General features: G+C 38.8%; 1 protein-coding gene across 3 annotated transcripts in view; it reads left to right on the forward strand.

Annotated features, from left to right (window-relative positions):
* The first annotated feature begins 6,363 nt into the window (after positions 1-6,363).
* The window catches only part of SLC30A5 (solute carrier family 30 member 5), a 36,116-nt gene continuing 16,230 nt past the window's right edge, over positions 6,364-26,249 (forward strand). Inside the window, exons 1-6 of one of the 3 annotated variants that reach the window (XM_059175157.1) lie at positions 6,364-6,715; positions 14,922-15,044; positions 16,231-16,297; positions 17,754-17,839; positions 21,449-21,536; positions 25,961-26,048. In XM_059175157.1, coding sequence (XP_059031140.1) covers positions 6,615-6,715; positions 14,922-15,044; positions 16,231-16,297; positions 17,754-17,839; positions 21,449-21,536; positions 25,961-26,048 — 553 coding nt within the window. In that variant the 5' untranslated portion in view covers positions 6,364-6,614. The remainder of the gene's footprint in view (positions 6,716-14,921; positions 15,045-16,230; positions 16,298-17,753; positions 17,840-21,448; positions 21,537-25,960; positions 26,049-26,249) is intronic. The other 2 variants (XM_059175156.1, XM_059175158.1) reach the window with 2 other exon arrangements.

The following is a 26,249-nucleotide window of genomic DNA, read 5'->3' on the forward strand; positions in this document are numbered from 1 at the left end:
GCATTCCTAGAGACACATAAACTATCAAAACTGAGCCAGGAAGAAATAGAAATCCTCAACAGACCCACAACCAGTAAGGAGTTTGAAGCAGGCATCAAAAGTCCCCCAACAAACAAAACCTCAGGCCAGATGACCTCCCAGGGGAATCATACCAAACATTCAAAGAAGAATTAATACCTATTCTCCTGAAACTGTTTCAAAAAATAGAAATGGAAGGAAAACTTCCAAACTCATTTTATGAGGCCAGCATTACCTTGATCCCAAAACCAGACAAAGACCCCATCAAAAAGAATTATAGACCAATATCCTTGATGAACACAGTGCAAAAATTCTCACCAAAATATTAGCCAGCAGGATCCAACAGTACATTAAAAGGATTATTTACCACAACTAAGTGGGATTTAATCCTGGGCTGCAAGGTTGGTTCACCATCCACAAATCAATCAATGTGATACAATACATTAATAAAAGAAACAACAAGAACCATATGATACTCTCAACAGATGCTGAAAAAGCATCTGACAAAGTGAAGCATCCTTTCCTGATCAAAACTCTTCACAGTGTAGGCACAGAAGGTACATACCTCAATATGATCAAAGCCATCTATGAAAAACCCACAGTGAGTATCATTCTCAATGGCCAAAAACTGACAGCTTCTCCCCTAATATCAGGAACATGGCAGGGCTGTCCCCTTTCACCACTGCTATTCAACATAATACTAAAAGTGCTAGCCTTAGCAATCAGACAACAAAAAAATAAATAAATAAAGCCATCCAAATCGGCAAAGAAGAAGTCAAACTCTCCCTCTTTGCATATGATATGATGCATTCGGTAGAAAACCCCCCAAAGATGGGGCACCTGGGTGGCTCAATGGCTTAAAACCTCTGCCTTCGGCTCAGATCATGATCCCAGGGCCCTGGGATCGAGCCCTGCATTAGGCTCTCTGCTCAGCAGGGATCCTGCTTCTCTCTCTCTGCCTGCCTCTCTGCCTACTTGTGATCTCCATCTGTCAAATAAATAAATAAATAATCTTTAAAAAAAAAAAGAAAGAAAGAAAGAAAGAAAAGAAAAGAAAACCCAAAGGATTCCACCCCAAAACTGCTAGAACTCAATACAGGAACTCAGAAAAGTATCAGGATATAAAATCAATGCTCAGAAATCAGTTGCATTTCTATATACAAACAGCAAGACAGAAGAAAGAGAAATTAAGGAGTTCATCCCATTTACAATTGCAGCCCAAACCGTAAGATACCTAAGAATGAATCTAATCAAAGAGGCAAAGAATCTGTACTCAGAAAACTATAAAGTACTCATGAAAGAAATTGAGGAAGACACAAAGAAATGGAAAAAACGTTCCATGGAAGAATAAATATTGTGAAAATGTCTATGCTACCTAAAGCAATCTACCATTTAACGCAATCCCTATCAAAATACCATCAACTTTTGTCAAAGACATGGAACAAATAATCCTAAAATTTATATGGAACCAGAAAAGACCCCAAATAGCCAGAGGAATGTTGAAAAAGAAAACCAAAGTTGGCAGCATCACAATTCCAGACTTCAAGTTCTATTACAAAGCTATCGTCATCAAGACAGTATGGTACTGGCACAAAAACAGATACATAGATCAATGGAACAAAACAGATAGCCCAGAAATAGACCCTCAACTCTATAGTCAACTAATCTTCAACAAAGCAGGAAAAAATATCCAGTGGAAAAAAGACAGTCACTTAAACGAATGGTGTTGGGAAAATTGGACAGCCACATGCAGAAGAATGAAACTGGACCATTTCCTTACACCACACATGAAAATAGACTCAAAATGGATGAAAGACCTCAATGTGAGACAGGTATCCATCAAGATCCTTGAGGAGAATACAGGCAGCAACCTCTTCGACCTCAGCCGCAACTTCTTCCTAGAAACACCACCAAAGGCAAGGGAAACAAGGGCAAAAATGAAGTACTGGGATTTCATCAAGATCAAAAGCTTTTGCTAAGCAAAGGAAACAGTCAACAAAATCAAAAGACAACCCAAAGAATAGGAGAAGATATTCACAAATGCCATATCAGATAAAGGACTAGTATCCAAAATCTATAAAGAACTTATCAAACTCAACACCCGAAGAATAAATAATCCAATCAAGAAACGGGCAGAAGACATGAACAGACATTTTGAGAAAGACGACATCCAAATGGCCACAGACACATGAAAAAGTGCTCAACATCACTTGGCATCAGGGAAATTCAAATCAAAACCACAGTGAGATACCACCTCACACCAGTCAGAATGGCTAAAATTAGCCAGTCAGGAAACAACAGATATTGCTGAGGATTCAGAGAAAGGGGAACCCTCCCACTGTTGGTGGGAATGCAAGCTAGTGCAGCCACTCTGGAAAACAGTATGGAGGTTCCTCAAAAAGTTGAGAACAGAGGGGATCCTGGGTGGCTCAGTTGGTTGGGCAGTTGCCTTCGGCTCAGGTCATGATCCTGGAGTCCTGGGATCAAGTCCCACATTGGGTTCCCTGCTCGGCAAGGAAGCTGCTTCTCCCACTGACCTCTCCCGTCTCATGCTCTCTCTTTCTCTCATTCTCTATCAAATAAATAAATAAAATCTTTTTTTTTTTTAAGTTGAAAATAGAGGTACCCTATAACATAGTAATCACACTACTGGCTATTCACCATAATGATACAAATGTGGGGATCTGAAGAGGAATGTGCACCTGAATATTTATAGCAGCGATATCCACAATAACCAAAGTATGGAAAGAACCTAGATGTCCATCGACAGATGAATGGATAAAGAAGATGTGGTGAGTGTATATATATATGTGTGTGTGTATATATATATATATATATATATATATATATATATATATAGACAATGGACTACTATGCAGCCACCAAAAAAACCAAAATCCTGCCATTTGCAACAACATGGATGGAACTAGAGATTATTATGCTAAGTGAAGTAAATCAATCAGAGAAAGACAATTATCATATGATCTCTTTGATATGAGGAATTTGAGAGGCAGGGTGGAGGGTCATGGGGGGAAGGGAGGAAAAAAATGAAACAAGATGGGACCAGAGAGGGAGACAAACCATAAGAGATGCTTAATCTCAGGAAACAAACTTAGGGTTGCTGGTGGGTGTGGGGAATAGGGTGGCTGGGGGATAGATATTGGGAAGGTTATGTGCTATGATGAGTGCTGTGAAATGTGTAAGCCTGATGATTCACAGACCTGTATCCCTGAAGCAAATAATACATTATATGTTCATTTAAAAAAAAAAAAAAAAAAAGAGGGGCGCCTGGATGGCTCAGTGGGTTAAGCCTCTGCCTTCAGTTCAGATCATGATCTCAGGGTCCTGGGATCAAGCCCCGCATCAAGTTCTCTGCTTGCAGAGAGCCAGATTTCCCTTCTCTCTCTTTGCCTACCTCTACTTGTGATTTCTGTCTGTCAAATAAATAAATAAAATCTTAAAAAAACAAAAAAAAGAAAGAAAGAAATGTCCTAGTACTTAGTAGAGCCTCTCGGAAAAGATATTTCCCTTTGTTGCTCCTTCCAGCTGACTAAAAGTTAAATTGCGAGAAAATGGTTCATTTCCATATTTGTCACCCTCTGCAAGTGAGTCAAATCCAGATTAAAAAATAAAAGCTGGGATGGAGGGGCACCTGTTTGGTTCAGTAAATTGAGCATTCAACTCTTGATTTTGGCTCAGATCCTGATCTCAAGGTTATGGGATTGAGCCCCATCTTGGGTTCTGTGCTCAGCCTGGAATCTGCTTGAATTCTCTCTCTCTCTCTCCCTCTCTCTCTGTCCCTCCCAGCTGCTCACACCCTCTAAATAAATGAATAAATAAAATAAAATCTTAAAAAAAAAAAAACTGGGATGGAGGAGAAGTGTCAGCCAGCCCAGGCTAGCATGAGCCTTCCTGCCAAAGAGCAGATGGCCCACATGGTCAGGGGATTGGTTACATAAAAAAAGACTGAGAAATTATTGAGAATAATGTGAATAATGTGAATCATGTTCCTCAGTCCCAGGGAAGAGCGGTACAAATATAGAAGGAAAAAGTCTTAGATAAAACATCTAAGGTTGAATTGTAATTGGATGTATCAATGTGAATTCCTGGTTGATTCAAGTTTGTCTTAAGAGTAATGGAAAGCCACTGCGGGACTACAGGGTGAAGTACACTGGGATAAGCAGTTCATTGTAAGATGTACATTTAGAGGCACCTGAGTGGCTCAGTTGGTGAAGCTCCAACTCTTGATCTCAGCTCAGGTCTTGACTTGATCTTCTGCTCGGGTCATATATTTAAGCCCTACATTGGACTCCACACTGCGTATGGAGCCTACTGAAAAAAATTGCATTTGGAAAATGTTATGATTATTGTGGCAAAATGTGGAAAACTGACTGAAGAAGGAAAAGAGCAAAATTGCAAAAGCAGTAACGGTTTACCAAAGTGGCTAAAGCAAAAGTTGAACTTGATGGTGGTAATAGAGATGGTAAAATTTGGATTGATTGAAGAAATATTGAAAAGATAGAAAATGACATGACTTGGTGGTAGGGAAATGTATAAGATGATAGCTAAGCTTTTAGTTTGCTAAGCTGAACAAATAGCACCATCCAATGAGGTAGGAATCATTAGAAGAGAATTAGGCTTAACTGACTTTTAAACACAAAGAATTTGAGCTTCCTTTGAGACAACAGAATGTGGATTTCTGGAAACCAAGGAAAGGGAAGGAGAGAGAGGGGTTCCTGGATGGCTCAGTTGGTTAGGTGTCCAACTCTTGACTTCTGCTCAGGTCATAACCTTGGGGTCATGGGATGAAGTCGTGTTGGGTTTTGCACTGAGTGGGGAGTCGGCTTGAGATTCTCCCTCTCCCTCAGCCCTTCTTGCACTGTCTCGAAGAGGAAGAAGAAGGAGGAGGAGGAGGAGGAGGAGAAGAGGAAGAAGCAGAAGAAGAAGGAGAAGAAGAAGAATGAAGTTCAACTATGTTGAAAGCTTTAGAGAGTGAGGTAGTTGTATATGGCTGAAAAATATCCATGAGGGAACTGCTTCAGAGGACTGATAGATGGAAAAGCCAAGGCTGGCATGGGCTGAGAAGCAAGTAGGCAGAAAAAAAATAGAGGCTCTTCTCCTCCCACTACAAACAACAACAACAACAAAACACTGTAGGAAATGTACTTATATTGGCCTAAAAGAAAATGAAATAATTCTAAACAAATCAGAAATATCAAGTGAGTTCAAGCTCCACTTGGAATGAAGTTAATTTCAATCCATAGGTGTCATGATACTTAGTTTTCTGGGCTCCAAAAAAATGAAACATGCTCTAGAAAACACGATATACAATAGTTACTCATTGCCCTGCGATTCTGATTGAAAAATAAGAATTCTACAAAAAAAAAATTAGTACAAAAAAGTCACTCAGAGTCCTTTAGCCTTCAAAGGTCATGCCTTGCTCTGTGTTTGACACATAAGATGTGTTGTCCCACAATACTTTTCTCCCATATCCAAAACCTTATCCAAATTTCAGATCACAGCCTGTCAGAGAGTCATACCACACCTTACTTGGAAAACCTTAGCATTTGTGCCTTTAACCTGTAATTTTGCCAACCAGGCCTTGCTCTCAAATTAATAAATATTTTCACAATAGATTATGAAACCTCAGCAGGCACAGGAAGTGATTTCTCAATCTTTTATATGTTACCAAGACTTTTTATGTATATTCAAATTAAGTAGAATATTGTAAACTGCTCCAAACTCCATTTCTATCTCCTAGTCCTCAATTTCTCTATGAGTAATAATAACTAACATTCATTGATTACTATGTACAATTCACTATTCTAGACATTTTCCACGTAACACAAATAATCCTTCCAACAACTTTGTAATATAAATATTTCAATTCCTATAACAAATTTAAAACTTGAGGTACAGAAAGGCCAGTGAACAATTATTAAGTAGCCGAGTTGGGATTCACACAAATACAGTAAAAAGAGCCCACGTTCCTAAATTTTTACCAACAGAAAAATAACCCTAATACGGCCTGGTCCTATTTTACTGACATACCAGGGTTAAGTAGCATAGTTTAGCAGCAGGATTTCATAAAAGATACTCTTGTCCACTCAATCACACGTTGTCCATTTTCCCTGCCCTCTTCCGCTGTTTTCCGGACGGCCCAGAGGTGGCGCTGCAGGGACAGGTAAGCGCAGAGGCAGAGTGGATGGGAGGGGCTGATCCGTCACCCGGCGGTAGGCGGAACCTAAAGAAGGGCAAAAGAAAGCGAGTGTTCGGTTGTGCGCAGGCGCAAGGCTGGGCACACCCCCCCCAGGAGTGAGGGCTGCTGGGCCTGATGACGTGGCCTGGCAACGTCCGCTCCGGTGCGCCTCCAGGGAACCCGGCGCCGCTGGAACTGCCCGCGGCCTAGTCCCGACGCGCGTGTGCTTGTGAGCCAGAGCCGGGTACAGCGGCGGCGGCGGCGGTCGGGCCTGCGGGGACACGACGGGGCCGCTGCCATGGGGGAGTGACGCGCCTGCGCCCGCTGTTCCGCGGCAGCGGCGAGACATGAGGAAACCCCGCGGCGGGGGCAGCGGCGGCGGCTCCTGAGCCCCGGAATGGAGGAGAAATTCGGAGGGGAGGTGCTAGCCGGCCCCGGCGGCGGCGGCGGTGGCGGCGGCGGCGGCGGCCTTGGGCCCGTGGACGTGCCCAGCGCTCGGTAAGAGACGGACGCGGCTCGCGCCTCTCTCCCGCGCCTGCGTTCGCTGGCTCGCTCACTCGCGCACCCGGACGTGCGCGGGCACCCGCGTCGCTCCCGTCCCGCTGACAGCGCGGAACGCCCTCAGCCCAGCACGCGTCCCACAGGGGTCCGTCCAGTCCCGGCGCTGCCCGCGCCTGCGGCTTTCATTGGCTCCCCCGTTGCCCGCTGCAGAATGAACGCTCTAAAGCCCCGGGAGGTTCCGCTTGAGTTTCTGGTTTCCGAGGTACACCGTTAATCTTCCCTCTGCCAGCCGGTTCACGGGAGGGGTTTTTCTGGTCTGTGACAACCCTTTCCGTTGGCTCTTTCTCCCTGAAATAGTAGTTTAGTGGCTAGTTAACCTTTCTGACGTCTCCCTGCGTAAGTGAGGGGAAGGTGTCACCAGCTTCAGGCGAAGAAAGCAAAGTACAAACGGATGAACTTCGACATTCAGGTTAACCCCGCGCATCAAAAATTCAGCCCGTCATCTAACTTTCTTTTCCTTGGCTTCTTTTATTTTATTATTAAATGAGAAATGTGTGCTCATTGTTAAAAACAAACGCAAACGCTACAAAAATTCGTAGACTAAAAAGCGAAAATTCCTCTTTACACTGCCTCCTTCGTATGTTCCCACAAACCTCCCAGAGGTGAGTACAGTAACCACTTTCGAGCGTGTCCTTGAGCTGTCTTAAGTTGTGAGGTAGTGTCAAAGAGGCATAAAATACTGTCCGACGGTGTTGTTGGAATTTGGTATTCATTGTCTTCATTTTTAATGAGGTTCAGTTTTTTTTTCGTTCTTCAGTACTTTTTTTCAGATTTAAAGTTTGCTTTGATAAATTCTTTGGAACTGTAGAAATAGCATTGCTAATATAATTTTTTTAGTGGAAAATAACATTTAAAATGCTGGGACAGAACTTAGGTCAACTGCATTTTTGTAGTTTAAGTTTAGTTTTCTAATCTCTTATAAATAACAGCATATCAGATACTGTTTACTGAGGTATGACAAGTAAATGCAGTAGGCGACTCATCTAGATTTTGGTAGCAGAGGGGGGCAAATGCTGTAAAGGACAATAATAGGTCTGTTAACAAAACTGGACTAGGGTGGTAAAGTATCATAACCATGTTAAATTTTCTGAAGTTGATAACTTTTCTGATTTTATAAGAAAATATACATATTCTTAGGAAATCAAGTAGAAGTACGATATAAGTAACTTATTTTTAGTTGAGGAAGAAAAAGCCTGTATTTAGAGAGATAATAAGGCAAATGAGACATGTAACAATGAGGGAATCCAGGTAAAGGGCATACTATTCTTGCCACTTTTCTGTAAACTGGAAATTATGTTTAAACAAATAGTTTAAAGTTACTGTTTATTCAAGAGATTATTGTCTTAGGTAGATGGGACAAAGAGTCTTTTGCTATCCTGTTGTATTGCTTAGCAGAACTGCCCTTCTACTGTAGCTCATTGCAGAATCGAATTCAACTCAGGAGTGGTGAATTTTTAGTAGATTACAAATTGCACGAATTTTCCTTTGTGTAGACTAATCAAATACTAGTTAAAATCTGCAACAAAAACTAGTTTAAAAATCCTTTAATTGTGGCTATTTTTGTGCCTGAATTCACCAATAAAGAATTGTTTCAAATATTGCTATCTGGCTTCTGTACGACCTCTTTGCAGGAAAGAGGGTTACAGTCAACATTTGCTGAACAACTGTGTTCGATTTGCTTTGAGTGTAGCATCTCACTTAATACTTACAACAGTGCTGTAGACTACCTAACACACCCTTGTTTCACAGATCAAGAAACTGAGACAAAGAAAAAAGTTTATTTTCCCAACTAGTAAGTGGGAGTCCCTTATCCTAAACCCCATTCATTTCACACACTGTGTATTATTTGCTGGAGAACCATGATCTGCTGCAGTGGGCAAAGCTAAGAAGGACATTTAAACCCAAACCGAAATTTCAGTAATTTCAGGTTTAGAGAACCAGAGATTTTTGTACTCTTTCACATAAAAGACCAATGATAACATTTAATGAAACTAGTTAATGGCAAATAATGATTCATCAGTTGGGTAGGTAGAATGTATCTCCCTGAGTCCCCCAGAGTCAGTGAGTGACTCAAGGGCCACTGCCCCTGTTGAAGAGCATTTCTCTCCTAAACACCCTCCCCCATCTTTCCCTTTTAGTAAATGAAGCTGTTCACTGTTTTCCTGCACAATATGAACTGCAGATATCTACTTACTAGTATGTGGTTATTTAGCCTTATCTAGTGTTTCATCTGTAGCCCAAGAGGAAGACCTCACTAATGAGGCTTTAAAAATCAGAGAGTCCAGAGGTTCCTGGGTGGCTCAGACCCTGTTCTCAGGGTCTTGGGATTGAGCCTCAAATCAGGCTCCCTTCCCAGCGGAGAGCCTGCTTCTCCCTCTCCCACTGTTGCTCCCCATGCTTTGTCCTTTCTCTCTTTCTGTGTCTCTCTCTCAAATAAATAAGTAAAATCTTTTTTAAAAAAATTAATGTTTTAGGACCACCAGGGTGGCTCAGTGGGTTAAAGCCTCTGCCTTCGGCCCAGGTCATGATCCCAGGGTCCTGGGATCGGGCCCCACATGGGGCTCTCTGCTCAGCAGGGAACCTGTTTCCTCCTCTCTCTCTGCCTGCCTCTCTTCCTACTTGTGATCTCTGTCAAATAAATAAAATCTTTTTAAAAAATTAATGTTTTAGGGGCACCTGGGTGGCTCAGTGGGTTAAGCCGCTGCCTTTGGCTCAGGTCATGATCTCGGGGTCCTGGGATCGAGTCCCACATCGGGCTCTCTGCTCAGCAGGGAGCCTGCTTCCCTTCCTCTCTCTCTGCCTGCCTCTCCATCTACTTGTGATTTCTCTCTGTCAAATAAATAAATAAATAATCTTTAAAAATAAAAAATTAAATAAATAAATAAATAAAGTTTTATAAATAAATTAAAAATAAAAATCAGAGTCCAACTTTTAACTAAATGTTAAAATAATTTTCCTGAAAAAAAATTTTTCCTGATTTAATAATGGTAGCAAAAATCTGGAACATATATTACATGAAAAGTCATATAACTAGCAACATATGTATATGATTGTAAATATGTGAATATATGAAATATGCATATTTCATACATGAAGATGCAAGGGAAAAGGTTTGAAAGGATGACCGCTTGGTCACCTGTGAGGAGAAAATTAGGAATGATTTTATCTACAACTTTAATAACAAGCAGCTACTCAGAAATTACTTTTATAATCTTTATATTTTAAAAATTAAAAAAGGAATAAAGAGAATTGCTGTCAGATCATAATGGTAATGTTATCAAGAAGTATTTTACTTAGGGGCACGTGGATGGCACAGTATGTTGAGCGCCCAGCTCTTGGTTTCAGATCACATAGTGATCTCAGGGTCATGAGATCACTCAGCATTTCGGGCTCCAGGTTCAGTGTGGTGTCTGAGAGTCTCTCTCCCTCTGCCACTCCCACTCATGCTCTCTCTCAAATTAATGTTCCTTATTACTAAATCTTGCCTTTGAAGTGCCAAATTTTTAAAGTTTAATTAATATTTCAAACAGAAATTACTTAGAAATTGGGCACCTGGGTGGCTCAGTCAGTTAAGCGTCTGCCTTTGGCTCTGATCATGATCCCCGGTGGGATCGAACCCCCACTGCCCTCCCATCATTCCTGCCTCAGCAGGGAGCCTGCTTCTGCTTGTGCACTTGCACCCAGGCTCTCTCTCTGTCAAATAAATAAATAAAATCTTTTTTTTAAAAGAAGAATTTCACATGTTGTCCTATCTTTTTAAAACAAATATATTAAATATAATTTACCTTTTCCTTGATCTCTGGTCATTCTGACCATCATCTGGTTAGCTGACCTTACATACAGTCATTCATTCAAAGGCTTGTTCCTAGTACTAGTATTTTGCATATGCTACTCTCTGCTCCGCTTTCTTGTTAGTCTTTATTTTTATTTTTTTAAGTATGCTCCGCACCCAGCATGGAGCCCAATGCGTGACTTGAACTCATGACCCTGAGGTTGAGACCTGAGCTGAGATCAAGTGTCAGATGCTTAACCAACTGGGCCACCCAGGTACTCCAAATTCCTACATAGTCTTTAATATACACTGATTCGTCCCGAACTCTAAAGATGCGCCTTTGCTTACCAAGTTAGAGTTAGTTGCTTCCAGTATTCTTTTAAAACTGTATTACATATTAGGTCACATAAATACTTGTTTGGTTGCCTGTCCTCCTTAGGCCTCAGACTCCTTGCAGACTGGGTCTGTATTACACATTAAGTGTCGCAGATAGCTCCTAGAAATATGTTTATAGTTGTAAGTAACCTAAGGAAAAGAACTTTAAACAAATAAGGAGATATTCTCACAGAAAAGAAACCAGACATTGTAGGTATTTGGTCAGCACCTAAGTGATACCATCTAGGACCCAGATTCCTTGTCTTTACTCTCTGCCATCCTACCCGTATTGGCTTTCATATTCAGGCTTGTTATAAGATGGATAAGTCTTATAGATAATGTTAACATTTTGATAACATTTTTTAGATAAAGGTCCTCCCCTGAAGGCAGAAAGAAGACAAGTATTTCCAACTGCATCTTCTCTTTTGATCAGGAAGAGGGAAGGCTATGCTTGAAGCCACCGTGTCAGTCTTCCCTTAGGTCTCATTGGCCATGTATAGCATTTGTCATACAGTAAGTGTGCAAAGAATATTTGAAGAATGGCTGTATAGCCCCATGGAGAATATACAAGGCTCTTTGCTGACATTGAGAATTCCTGGACTGCTGTGATTTTTTAATATACTTCTGTTTTTCCTGGTCTTTGTTTTTTCCCTCCCTGTCTTGACTTTATTGTTCTTTGTGTCCTTGCTTCTATCCTGCTGCCTTATTATTACACCTAATTAAAAGCTTAAGGAGTAAAGCCCCTGAGGTTTTGAGTGTTGCTATTTGATTTCTTTCTTTTCTTTCATTCTGAGTCTGTAGCTCAGTTGCTGATTATTCAGATTGCCAGAAGCTTGGTTGCCACTTAATGTACTGTATTATTGCATTATATATGTTACTGTATGAGATATCACCATATCACAAAGTATAGTTGTAGAATTAACATTCTTTTTTTTTTTTATAAACATTTGCTGAGTACATATAATGCTGGTCTCTGTGTTGGGAACTAATAAACAACAGATTTCTAGCTCAACTTTTATTTTCATTGGCTAATTTTGAATTGCTACACTGACTAGAATATTTAATTAGTATTAATATAGTTAATATGCTCAGTGTACCGAAGTCTATGTGACTTTTTTCTCTAGCTTAAATGGTCCAAAATATAAATAAATCTTAGGTTTTAATATGCTTTTTTTCTTCCATATTTAAAGATGATTTTACTGTTAGCGCAAAACATCCGGACAGTTGCTAGAGACTTGGTAGATTTCCCTTGGTTTTGTTTTTTTTTTTTTTTAAGATTTTATTTATTTATTTGACAGAGATCACAAGTAGGCAGAGAGGCAGGCAGAGAGAGAGGGGGAAGCAGGCTCCCCGCCGGGCAGAGAGCCCGATGCGGGGCTCGATCCCAGGACCTCGGGATCATGACCTGAGCCGAAGGCAGAGGCTTTAACCCACTGAGCCACCCAGGCGCCCCAGATTTCCCTTGTTTTACTGTGTTTTTAGCCAGTCTGCAGAGAGTTCAAAAACAAAATACACTTGATTTTTTGTTGCTATTATAGCCATAACTTTAAATTTATTATTTTTTGCCATATTCCTTTTTTCATTGAGATAAAATTTACCTATAATAAAATGCATAGATTTTAAAGGTACAAGTTTGCATTTTTCACAAATGTGTATACCTATGTAACTTTCAGCATAGTCAAGCTATAGAATAATTTTTTTTAAAGATTTATGTATTTAGAGAGAGCAAGCATGCTCAGGGGGTGGGGCATAGAGGGAGAGAAAGAATCTTGAGCCGACTGCCTGCTGAGCACGGAGCCTGACGCCTAACAGGCTTGATCCCATGACCCTAATATCATGACCCCAGCCAAAATCGAGTTGGGCACTTAAACAACTGACCCACTCAGGTGCCCCAAGCTATAAAACATTTTTGTCATCCCAGAAAATATGCTTGATCTTTGAAACATATTTGAATGTTCAACAAATGAGTTTAATAGGAATTTCTTTAAGGTGCTTTAGGATGTGACGTACACGTTATTCCACAATAACATTTTTATTAGCTTTTGGGTGATTAATTATCACATAGTTAAAATCTCCAGACTACACTGTAAAACGCCCCCCAGATGGTGTTCATAATAAGAAAAAGCACTTTGGTCAAATCTTCTTTTTTTTAATTTACTATAATATTATCTGGACTAAAACAGAAAATGAGCCATCTTGGATGGTAAAGATACTGAGATTCATTCTTTGAAGAACTGAAATTTATTTTAATAATTGCATCAAAATCTTCCTAAAATGTGTTTTTTGTGCCTTCTTAATCAAATTACTGTATGTTTACAGTAATATAGTTTAGCTCTTGTTAATTCAATGCCATCTTACTGGGTTATACATACTCATCAGTTTTTATATTATACCTTGATATCCCCATTGTATGCCAAATTATTTTAACTTTGTTTGAACGACTTCAGTTTCTTTTAAACTTCTGGGTTTGTTTTTGTATTTTTTCTTCCACTGATAGAGACTTCTTATCCCGGTCAGTATGCCAGACGTGGAAATCCTTCACACATCGTGTTTTGTTTTGTTTTCCCTTACACCTCCTTTTTCATATAGTAACACCTGTTTGATGTAAACTTAAGAAGTCATGTACTTGAGTGGCTTGCACAAGATGTCCTATTAGGGTGAGGGAAAAAATACTAAGGATTTCACCACTTTTTATCTCATTCTTTTTAATTTCTAATTTGTGTATGTTTTATAATGTATATAACATCAGTACAGTAATACACTTTTACAACATAGAGATTAGTAGTGGGTTTCATGTGCAAAATTTTTTTTTTACTGCTTGAGAGTAGATGATCAAAGATTACTGCTACTACTAGGCTAGAAGACTGAAGTAATTTCTTCCCTAATTTCAGGGTTTTTTTCAGGAGCTCTTTTTTTCTTCCTTTTTATGGCAGCGTAATTTTTTCATGCATTCAGTATTCTTATGTCTGAGAGAATGTTATTTATAGTTCTTTTTGTTTTCTGCTGCTGTTACCTATGATCCCTTTATCTTTTTGGTTTGTTGTTGACTTTGATTGGTCCCTCCCAAGCTTATCTTAAAAGGGGCTTAAAAGATTGATTATCTATGTTTGCCATTCATATTTGAGGGAGCCCTAAAAAACTAATTAGAACACCTGGTGGGGCTTGTCCCTAGTGGATCCCTAAGAGGGTTCTGCTGAGAGATTGCAGCCTGGCTGTTAGGATATTAGAGGTAAAAGACAAAAAAGAGGTCGGGTGGAGTTAAGAAGGAAAGTTCCTTTTAATTTCCATGATTTTATTCTAGCACCTCACCCCTCATCTCTGCTTTGCCTTATGTCTAGACCTCTCCAGAGACTAAGCCTCATGTGTCCTGTCATGATAGTTGCCTGGCTATGATGGGTAGGAATGTGGGGATCCAGCTACCTGGAGGACTTGTTGAAGCTGCTTCTCTTTTCAGCTCCCCAGGCCTTTCTGAGGTGCTTCAGATTCCTGAGCTTTTACACGGCTCTGTAGGGCAGGTTGCTTAACTTTTCAACCATGACTCTCACTGCACTCATATAGCAAAGCAGAGGAGGGGCAAACCTAAGGCCTTTACCTTTCCTCTCTTACTTCTTACATTGTGCTCTTCTAGTTTCATCGCAGAAAGAGTTTGATGTCTCTTTTTATTCTCTTTGTTTGAAGTAACTGTTAAGTTTTAAAAGGCAGATTAGAAAGTAATCTGGGCAACTCAATTAGCCAAGAACATACTTATTTTTAGTTTGGGCACCCCCCTTTTTTTTTAGCAGATTGTGTCTGTTAAAAAAGAATCTGGAAGTATATGTACCAAGATATTATTAGTTGTTATGTGGATGGGGAGTTGTTTGGGTTTTTTTGTTTGTTTCATTTATTTTAATGAGTATTTGTGGTTTTTATAATAATCCCTAGTGTATAATGAGGAAAAAAAATTACAGAGTTGTGATTTTAATGATACTAAAACTTGTTTCTGCTTTTACTTTTCAGATTAACAAAATATATTGTGTTACTATGTTTCACTAAATTTTTGAAGGCTGTGGGACTTTTTGAATCATACGATCTCCTAAAAACAGTTCATATAGTTCAATTCATTTTTATATTAAAACTTGGGTGAGTGTCTGTAGTTCTTTTTTCCTTAATGTTTTATTTATTTGAAACTCTTGTTTTAACTGATTATCTCTAGGAAATTTTAGATAAAGTATTTTGTGCTTTTTATTCCTCTTTACACAGTTATGATTAAGTTTTCAAAAAAATAAAATACCTAAGGTTAGATGTACAAAGAGAATGACTGTTTTTTTTTGAAGACTGTTATACTATAATAGCTTCCCAAAACTCAACTTGTGCTGTAGTTTGTGTTAAAGAGGTTTTTGCACCTTTCTTTCAATGTTCAGCTTAATAGAGGTTTGCTGAATTTTCATGTCTGTTTCAGCATTCAGTCTATGCAGGATTTCACATCATTTATCCTCTGAAGAGCTCCACTGTACACCCCTGGGAGAATAAGAGTGAAGAAGGCAGATAATTTCTTAGTATTTTCATAAAAATGGTTTTGACCCCACAGGCTTCTGAAGAGTCTCCAGTCCCTAGGGATTCCCAGACCATACCACTGGTGTAGGTCAGCCTTCCAGCAGGCATAGAATGTAACCTGAGACTTGTTCTGGCACAGATGTTCCTTATTTTCTAAGTTTAACTATGCTGGGCTTTGTTCACAGTATGCTCCCTTCACAGTACAGGCTCCTCATATAAAATAAGTTTTACATTATTCTGCACATAGTAAGAAATTCTTTCTGAATAAAGTTTCTTTGGACCTTGAGCTTGATGGTGACCACTCTCTGTAAATAAAAATCCATTAAGACTACAGGAAGTTAATTTAATTACTAAAATGAAGTGACCATTTTGGGCATTTGAAAGGTGAGGGCATTCTTCATTTCTGTTATTTCTAGACTGTTACTAAGTTTTGGAGAAGATAGGTTGGGTTTTTTTGTTGTGTTTTGTTTTGTTTTTTCGTATTTCAAAATATGAAAAAATATTGAGACTCCTTTCTTTTGTGGCTAGTGAACTGATTCTGAAGGCAATTACAAAATAAGAGTTCTCCAGATATTGCAGTGAAAGCCTTAGTATTATTAAGCCTTATTATTAGAAATATTGTTTTCCAGTATAATTTTTTAGAGGGTAACATATCTTTCAAGTTGTAGTATATTTATTTAAAGTGAGAATCTTTACTTAACATCATACTTTATATATAAGATAAATATTAATATACTAATATTTATATTATATAATGTTTCCTTATTCACAGGACTGCATTTTTTATGGTTTTGTGTCAAAAGCCATTTTCTTCTGGAAAAAGTATTACCAAACACCAGGTGAGTTTTTGCCACAGTCCTTTTTTCCTAGCACCTTCCTAAACATTGGGCCAGGAGAAATGCTCTTTCGTTGATCAGATTACTTAAATGATTTAAGTACACAGCAGAACATTTCCAGAGTTAAGTTGCTCTTGACTTGCCTTTTAGTATCAAGTCTTCAAGAGTAAACTGTAAAGTATTAAGATAACAGAATGTTTAAAAATGGAGAAGAGAGTAGAAAAATTTTAAGGTCTAAAGTAATTTTTTTTTAAATGCAAGACTTTATTCTAAAGATTTCTGAATGAGATGTGGAGACATGGCCCAAAGCCTAGGACATATGTCATTAGGAGGCAGATAAACCATAGAGGTTAAGAATGAAGCCTCTGGAGTCAGCCAGATTTCATGTTGTGTTTGTCCTCTTTTCGAACTCTTACTTGGAGCAAGTTTCTTAATTTTTCTCTACCTCAATTTTCTTACCTGTAAAATGGAGTTAATAATACCTTTTAATGGAACTGTGAGGAATAAATTAATTAATACATATAAAGTTCTTGAAATAGTGCCTGGCATATAGTCAGCAAATAATACGTATTAGCTGTCACCCTTATCATCATCATTATTTTCTTTAGGCACCTGAGGTTCAGGATGCATACCAGAAATCTCCTGCATTCTGTATTGTCATCTCATATTATTACCTCTTTGGACAATAGTTAGACCCTACTACATGTTTACTTTGTGCAACAACTTAGAGTCCTGTGCCATGACTTTTTATTAGAATGACAAATTTACGTACCTCTGTTTTAGAGACCATGCATGTTTTGAAAAACAGGATTAATATTTTAATGCCCATCATAACTTTTTTCCCTCTTTTCAAGTAATTCAACCTCCGAATATCTGGTGGAAAAGAATTTAAAGACTAAAACATTACGTGTTCTAGCAAACTAGTGAGAAACTAATGAAAAAAACCCACAAATTTGTATTTTATAGAAAAAGATCTCAAGATCTAAGAACAGACAAGAACATAGAAAATGGAAAACACAATGCTGTCTTACAAATCTAGATTTAGTCAAGGGATCTTAACATTTTCTGTTTCAGTTCAAAATATGTGATTATTTTTTTAAATGTAATTATTGGGGTGCCTGGGTGGCTTAGTTGTTAACCATCTGCCTTCAGCTCAGGTTATGATCCCAGGGTCCTGGGCTCAAGCCCCTCATTGGGCTCCCTGCGCAGCAGGAAGCCTGCTTCTCCCTCTTCCATTCCCCCTGCTTGTGTTCCCTCTCTTGCTCTGTCTCTCTCTATCAAATAAATAAAAATCTTCATTAAAAAAAATTAAAAAATAAAAATAAAAATGTAATTATTTAGCCTTTAAAATATTTAAGTGCTACCATTATTTTCTTTCCTTGTATATTTTATTTAAGATTTCGAGATACTAGCAAAATATATATGACTAAAATTTTTAACTTTTTATTTCCATTCATAGTGGATCAAAATATTTAAACATGCAGTTGCTGGGTGTATCATTTCACTCTTGTGGTTTTTTGGCCTCACTCTTTGTGGACCACTAAGGTAAATAAAAAATGCATATTTTGAATGTTTATTTGTTTTTCTTAATTTTTAATATTAGTTTTATTCCATTATATTTTATGTCAGGTATTTTAAGTTATATATAAATGCTTCTCTTACTCCTATAGCATTGGTTACAACTCAATATTTATACATGGGGCGTTGCTGACAGAACCTGTTTAATATGTGGACTATCTTTTGGTGAACACTGTAAATGTACTGTTCATGTTCTGTTGTGATATTATACTAGTTAAGAGTCCAAACAGTTTCAGAAAATTTTTAACATAGGTGATTTTTTATCATCCATTGGTGATCCCTTCTAGCACATGATTTTAGAAACTTAAAGGTCTGAAATGGTAAATGAAATCAATCAGTAGGAAAATCTTTGGGGCACCTGGGTGGCTCAGTCAGTTATGTGTCTGCCTTTGGGTCAGATCATGATGCCAGGGTCCTAGGATCAAGCCCCGCGTCAGGCTCTCTGCTTACTTGGGAGCCTGCTTCTCCAACTCCCTCTGCCTGCTGCTCTGCCTGCTTGTGCGTATGCTTTCTCTAAAATAAATAAATAAAATCTTTAAAAAATCTGGGGATGCCTGGGTGGCTCAGTTGGTTAAGTGTCTTCCTTCAGCTCAGGTCATGATCTCAGGGTCCTGAGATCAAGTCCCACATTGGGCTACTGGCTCAGCAGGTAGTCTGCTTCTCACTCTACCCTTCCCCCTTGCTTGTGATCTCACTCTTTCTTTTTCTCTCTCTCTCTCTCTCTCTCAAATAAATAAAATCCTTTCTTAAAAAATTTCTTTTCCATTAAATTATATTTTGTTCTGTATGTTATTAAATCACTGTCCCTGTGTGTTAGGTAGGGAAGAAAGGTGGAATATTGTTAAATTTTTATTTGACTTCTCATTTATACTTATATTTCCTACTTACAACCTGTCACAACCACCAGCTCCTCTGCCGACACTGCCCCTCTTGTTCTTTTATGAAAACCATCAGGGGCCCCTGGGTTTTCAGCTCAAGCCATGATCTCAGGCTCCTGAGATTAAGCACTGCACTGGGCTCTGTGCTTAACATGGAGTCTGCTTGTCCCTCTCCCTCTGTTCCTTCCCCTGCTTTTGCACTCTCTCTCTCTTAAATTAATTAATTAAATTTAATTTAATAAGCAAAAGCAGCCATCATGCTGGGGTCCTTAGGTGGCTCAGTCAGTTAAGTGTCCAACTCTTGATTTTGGCTCAGGTCATGAGATTGAGCCCTTATCAGCCCTCAACCAGTTAAACATCTAACTCTGTTTTGGGGCTGGTCATGATCTCATGGGTAGTAGGATTGAGCCCCACATTGTACTTCCTCTGTCCCTCCCTCTTTCTCTATAAAAAAACAAAAGACAAAAAAAAGTCAGGATGTCTTCTTGAGTTTCCCTCTGTCCCTCCCTGTAGCTCTCCTTTTGGTCACTCCTCTCTCTCTCTCAAATAAATAAATAAATCTTCAAAAAATAATAAAGGGAACCTTCATGTATCTAGCACCCAGCCCCCAATACCTTTGAAACCCTATGTGCCACTCCTGACTGTGTCCCCATCTCCCCCTACCCTTGGGTGCAATCAGCATCTTAAGTTTTGTTTTTCTTTATTTTTTAAGATTTTATTTATTTGACAGAGAGAGGAACAACCAGAAAGGGAACACAAGCAGGGGAGAGTGGGAGAGGGAGAAGCAGGCTTCCTGCTGAGCAGAAAACCCAACTCTTTGTAGCTCGATCCCAGGACCCCCAGCATCATGACCTGAGCTGAAGGCAGATGCTTCATGACTGAGCCCCCCCAGGCACCCCTTAAGTTTTGCTTTTCTTCGTTTTCTGTATAGTTTTTTCACATATGTATCTTTTTTCACGTTTAACTTTGCAAGTTGTTTACTTTGTATGAGTAGAATTCCATTGCATGCATGTTCTACAGCGTACTTTTCCTACTTATTTATTTATTTTTAAGATTTTTTTTTTTTTGACAGAGATCACAAGTAGGCAGAGAGGCAGGCAGAGAGAGAGGGGGATCACAAGAGGCAGAGAGGCCGAGCAGAGAGCCCGATGTGGGGCTCGATCCCAGGACCCTGAGATCATGACCCAAGCTGAAGGCAGAGGCTTAGCCCCCTGAGGCACCCCAGTGCCCTACTTTTTCCTTTAATGTTATATTTGAGACTTGCCCATATTGATGCATATGATGTATATATGTAGTTCATTCATTTAATGGCAGTTTTTTGAAATATGATATATATACTGTAACATTCATTCTTTTTATTTTAGTCCATTTGGGCTGTTATAACAGAAATACTTTGTCGCCTGGGTGGCACATTTTTTTTTTCTTTTTTAAGATTTATTAACTTACTTTATAAGGAGCATGATTGAGTGGGGTGAGGAACAAAGCGGGAGAGAGAAGCAGACTCCCCACTGAGTGCAGAGCCTGATGTGAGGCTCAATCCCATGACCCTGAGATCATGATCTGAGATGAAATCAGGAATTGGAAGCTTAACCAACTGAGCAACCCAGGTGCCCCATAGACTGGGTGGCTTTTAAACAACATAGATTTATTTCTTAGTTCTGGAGACTGGGAATTCTAATATCAAGGTGAGGCAGATTGTCTGGTGAGGGACTACTTCCTGGTTCATAGACAGCTATCTTTTCTCAGTAACCTCACATGGCAGAACAGGCAAGGAGAATACTCTTATGGTCTTTTTGATGAGGACTCTAATCTCATTCATGAGGGAGGGTTCCACCCTCGTGACCTATGTACCCCAAAGGTCCCACTTCCAAACACCATGACACTGGAGGTTCGGTTTAACATGAATTTAAGGGGGACTCAAATATGCAGTCTGTACCACATTTGAAGTGTACAGTTCAGGTGCACCTGGGTGGCTCAGTGGGTTAAGCATCTGCCTTCAGCTCAGGTCATGATCCCAGGTCCTGGGATTGAGCCCCTCATCAAGCTCCTTGATTAGCAAGGAGCCTGCTATACCCCCGGCTTGTACTCACTTACTGTCTCTCTCTGTCAAATAAATAGATCTTTAAAAAAAAAAATTCTCTTAATAAAAAAATATGGCATACAATTCAGCATTTCTTAATATATTCATAGAATTTCATTCATTTTTATTGTTGTGTAATAGTCTGTTGAATGGGCATATTCCTTATTATTTATTCTCTTATGAGTGACATTTAGGTTGGGGCTGCTGCGGATAAAGCTGATAGGAGCACCCTCTAAGTGTTTCCTGGTACACATATACAAGAAATTGATGTGATATAATCCTATAAGTTATACCATTTTAGCTTTTTTTCTCCTTTTTTTTTCTTTTTTTTAATTAAAATTAAGTAGGCTCTACGCCCAACCATGGTACTTGAACTGACCACCTAGATCAGGAGTGAGGTGCTCTACCAGCTGAACTAACCAAGTTACCCTAGTTTCACCCTTTCTGGGGTAGATAAGGCCAGAAGATAGATTATTCCAAAGCAATTGTCCCTATTTATTTTTCTCAGTGTTTTGTGAAATCAAGGAGAAATATTTATTTTTTCTTACTGCAGTTGAATTCATGCTTCTTGGTGAAAATCAGATATATTTTGTGAATGATAATGTTGTATTTTTATAGGACTTTGCTGCTATTTGAACACAGTGATATTGTTGTCATCTCACTACTCAGTGTTTTGTTCACTAGTTCTGGAGGAGGACCAGCAAAGGTAAAATTTTCTGTTATTAGTTACTTGAAAATTGAAAGTTATACATGTGAAATATTATCCAAACCAATTAAATAAAATGTTTCACCATTTAAAAGAATGCAGGGGCTTTTTCTGCTAATTTTAACTTTTTCTTACAAACTTTTTTTTACTTTTTATTCTGAAATCATCATATATCCAGGGAAGTTTCAAAAATAGCACCAAGAGTGCCCTTCACTCAATTTCAGTGGTAATTTCTTACCCAACTCAATTACACTATCAAAACCAAGAAATTAACATTGGTACAATTCATAGACCTTATCAGGACACTGAACAGATTGATCACCACGAAGATTTCCGTCATGCTGTACCCAAGTCTCTTGCTCACCTCATTACCTCATTTTTAACCCTTATCCATAATCTTTAGAAAACACTTATGAACACTTGTTATAAAGTCTGATGGATATTTGCCCAACATTTTGCCAACTAGGCCTTATTTATCTTAAGTAATTTAAGTACTACCCTTTTTTGGTCAAGGAGTCAAGAATCTGCAATTCCAAATTTTTGTATCTGCAGTTGTTTTTTTTTTTTTTTTTTTTTTTTTAAGATTTTATTTATTTATTTGAGAGAGAGACAGTGAGAGAGAGCATGAGAGGTGAGGAGGTCAGAGGGAGAAGCAGACTCCCCATGGAGCTAGGAGCCCAATGCCGGACTCCAGGATCATGACCTGAGCTGAAGGCAGTTGCTTAACCAACTGAGCCACCCAGGTGCCCCAGTATTTCTTTTTTACTAGATAGTTTGCTGTGCATGGTGCATTGTCCCAGTTATAGGGGAAAGGAGAAATAAAGACAAATAATATGTAGTAGTCCCTGTTCTTTTTTTTTTTTAAAGATTTTATTTATTTATTTGACAGACAGAGATCACAAGTAGGCAGAGGCAGGCAGAGAGAGAGGAGGAAGCAGGTTCCCCGCTGAGCAGAGAGCCTGATGTGATGTGATGTGGGGCTCGATCCCAGGACCCTGAGACCATGACCTGAGCCAAAGGCAGAGGCTTTAACCCACTGAGCCACCCAGGTGCCCCTAGTAGTCCCTGTTCTAAAAAGAGCTGTTGAGGCTAAGTAATGAGGCAGATGAATAAAATTAAGTGAACAAAGTAACATACCAGGTAGAGCAGAGAGACCACCTAACCCATAGATTTCAAATGGGATCATTAATATTAAAGCAGATGCCACTATTTAATCTCACTCATAGAATACTCTAAAATAAATATCAAGTAGATTGAAGTATTTTGTCAATAAAAATGTATAATATACAGAGATATTAATGTAATATAATAATATGTAAATACATAACTATAGTATAAAACACTATACATAAATGTGATATACTATAGTATGTAAAATATAAACAGCCATAAATGTGTATAATATATAAAACATCGATACATATATAATATAAAATGTAGATGGATAATTAACTACAAGCAAAGAACTTTCTAAGCATAAAAGCCGTGGGGAAGGGGTGCCTGGGTGGCTCAGTGGCTTACGCCTTTGCCTTCAGCTCAGGTCATGATCTCAGGGTCCTGGGATCGAGGCCCACGTCGGTCTCTCTGCTCAGCAGGGAGCCTGCTTCCCTCTCTCTACCTGCCTCTCTGCCTACTTATGATCTCTCTCTCTCTGTCATATAAATAAATAAAATCTTTTTTAAAAATTTTTAAAAAATAGGGGTGCCTGGTGGCTCAGTGGGTTAAAGCCTCTGCCTTCGCCTCAGGTCATGATCTCAGGGTCCTGGGATCAAGCCCCACATCGGGCTGTCTGCTCAGCGGGGAGCCTGCTTCCCCCTATCTCTCTGCCTGCTTCTAGCCCACTTCTGATCTGTCAAATAAATTAATAAAATCTTTAAAAAAATTTTTTTTCTAATAAAAATAAAGCAGTGGGGGAAAATCACAATGGGAAAACTTAGTACATTTGACTTCATAGCAATTTTAAGTTTCTGTGTAACAGAAATCGTGCAAACAACAACAGAAAACTACCACAAGTAAAAGTTTTATGTTTCTTTCAAAATATAAATTAGTAAAGTCAGTTAAGAAAAATGCGTAAGATTCTCAATAAAAATGAGCCAAGGGCAGGGAAAGACAACTCACAAAAGAAATACAAATGACTTTAAAACATTAAAAAAAAAAAACAACTGGGTAGCCCCTGGCTGGCACAGTCGGTTAGGCATCAACTGTTGGTTTCAGCTTAGGTCATGATACCAAGGTTGTGAGACTGAGCCCTGTGTAGGCGCCTTGTTCATTCAGTGTGGAGTCTGCTTGACACTCTCTCCCTCTCCCTCTGCCCCTCCCACCTTTCTCTCAAATAAATAAATCTTTTTTTTTTTTAATATTTCATTTATTTATTTGTCAGAGAGAGAGAGAGAGAGAGAGCACAGGCAGAGTGGCAGGCAGAGTCAGAGGGAGAGGCAGGCTCCCTGCGGAGCAAGGAACCCGATGTGGGGACTCGATCCCAGGACGCTGGGATCATGACCTGAGCCGAAGGCAGCTGCTTAACCAACTGAGCCACCCAGGCGTCCCTCAAATAAATAAATCTTTTAAAAATATAATTAAAAATAAATAAAAATTTTGCTGCCCTAATACTCAGAAATGAGAATATGAATCGTACACATCATGCCATTAGTGTCTATAATGAATCTGGGCATCTATCCAGGAACATGTGTTTTTTTCTTTGTTATGACTGAAGCCCTACAAAATTCTCAGTTGCCCTCTTTAACAAAAAATTAAATTATATTCTGGCTTTGTTGATATTGTCATATTCTAGTTTAATGAAAATTATGAAATTTTAAATTGTGTGGTTTATGTATACTGACATTTGTCAAGATATCCATCTACCACACTAACAAAGAATTTATCAAGTGTAGTGGTAATCATGTTCATGAATAAAATAGGATTCTCACTTTAAATTTTAACTTTTATTTGGGGCTCCTGGGTGGCTCAGTGAGTTAAAGCCTCTGCCTTCAGCTCGGGTCATGGTCCCAGGGTCCTGGGATCGAGCCCCGCATCGGGCTCTCTGCTCTGCGGGGAGCCTGCTTCCTCCCCTCTCTCTCTCTGCTTGCTTCTCTGTCTACTTGTGATTTCTCTCTCTCTGTCAAATAAAATCTTTAAAAAAAAAAAAAAGATCATTTAAATTTGAACTTTATAAATAAAATCTTTAAAAAAAAATTTTAACTTTTATTTAATGAAAATGTGTGGCAGTATACTTGTAAATTTGTTTTGTTTTGTTTTATACTTGTAAATTTATAAATACAGAATGTATCATATTGCTATTCAGATGGCTTTTATACCAAGCATTCTGAAGTATTTGCATAAACTAGGCAGTATGTTCTTCCTAATTTTCTTTTGTCAAAATCCTTTTCTGAGATGAGAACATAAACTTATAAAAAAAGAATCATCAGCTTTTAAATGCTCTACACTTTTGCTGAATATGAGAAATGACTTGCTAATTTTCCTAATGTGCCTCTTACTCTTTTTCCCTAGAAGAATGGCAACTAGAATATTGATATTATTGTAAATTAACTGTCTTCTCTATCACTTACATGTTGTAGAATAAAATAAGTTCCTACTAATTATTCTGTAGCTGCTTGGGCTTTTCAACCAGAAGCAAAGTAACATTTAGGAAAATTAATTCTGCAAACACTAATAGTTTGTGCACAGTAACCCGGCTAGCCCTCTTAGCAAGGAGACAGTTCAGGTTGTCATTCCTATGTGTCTTTTTTTTTTTTTTTTTTTTTTTTTTTAAAGATTTTATTTATTTATTTGACAGAGAGAAATCACAAGTAGATGGAGAGGCAGGCAGAGAGAGAGAGGGAAGCAGGCTCTCCGCTGAGCAGAGAGCCCGATGCGGGACTCGATCCCAGGACTCTGAGATCATGACCTGAGCCGAAGGCAGCGGCTTAACCCACTGAGCCACCCAGGCGCCCTCCTATGTGTCTTAAATGCCTTCAAAATATCCTGCAGAATTTGTTGGAGCTCTTTACTTGTTTATGTTACTGTTAATACTGCAAATTTAGGGGCGCCTGGGTGGCTCAGTCTGTTAAGTGTCTGCGTTCAGCTCAGGTCGTGATCCAGGGTCCCGGGATCAAGCCCCACATCGGGCTCCCTGCTCAGTGGAGAGCCAGCCTCTCTCTCTCCCTCTGCTGCTCCCCTTGCTTGTGCGCTCACGCTCTCTCTCTCTTTCTCTGTGTCAAATAAATAAATCTTTTTTTTAACAAATAAAATCTTTAAAAAAAATACTGCAAATTTATATTGTATAGTAGAAGGGCTTTAATGTGAGATGTTATTTTTTCTTTAAATATTTATTTAGAAAATAATTTTTCTTTAGCATTTATATAATCATGGCCTTGAATATCAACTCTTAAAATAGCCATCCTTGCTAATATTTTCTTCATTTTCAGACAAGAGGGGCTGCTTTTTTCATTATTGCTGTAATCTGCCTATTGCTTTTCGACAATGATGATCTCATGGCTAAAATGGCTGAACACCGTATCCTTTTACAATAAATTGAAATACTTTAGTCTTGCGGAAAAATAGAAGACTGGCAGAATGGGACAAGAAGGAGGATTGAATTAAAATCAGTCATGAAAAAATAAAAATAAAATCAGTCATGAATGAAACTTCCATGGGTTAATGTAGGTATTCAAATAATGAGTAAATTTAGAACAAATTAAGTATTTTATAGCATTT

This window comes from Mustela lutreola, chromosome 5, assembly GCF_030435805.1.
Source record: "Mustela lutreola isolate mMusLut2 chromosome 5, mMusLut2.pri, whole genome shotgun sequence".
NCBI classification, from domain to species: Eukaryota; Metazoa; Chordata; class Mammalia; order Carnivora; family Mustelidae; genus Mustela; species Mustela lutreola.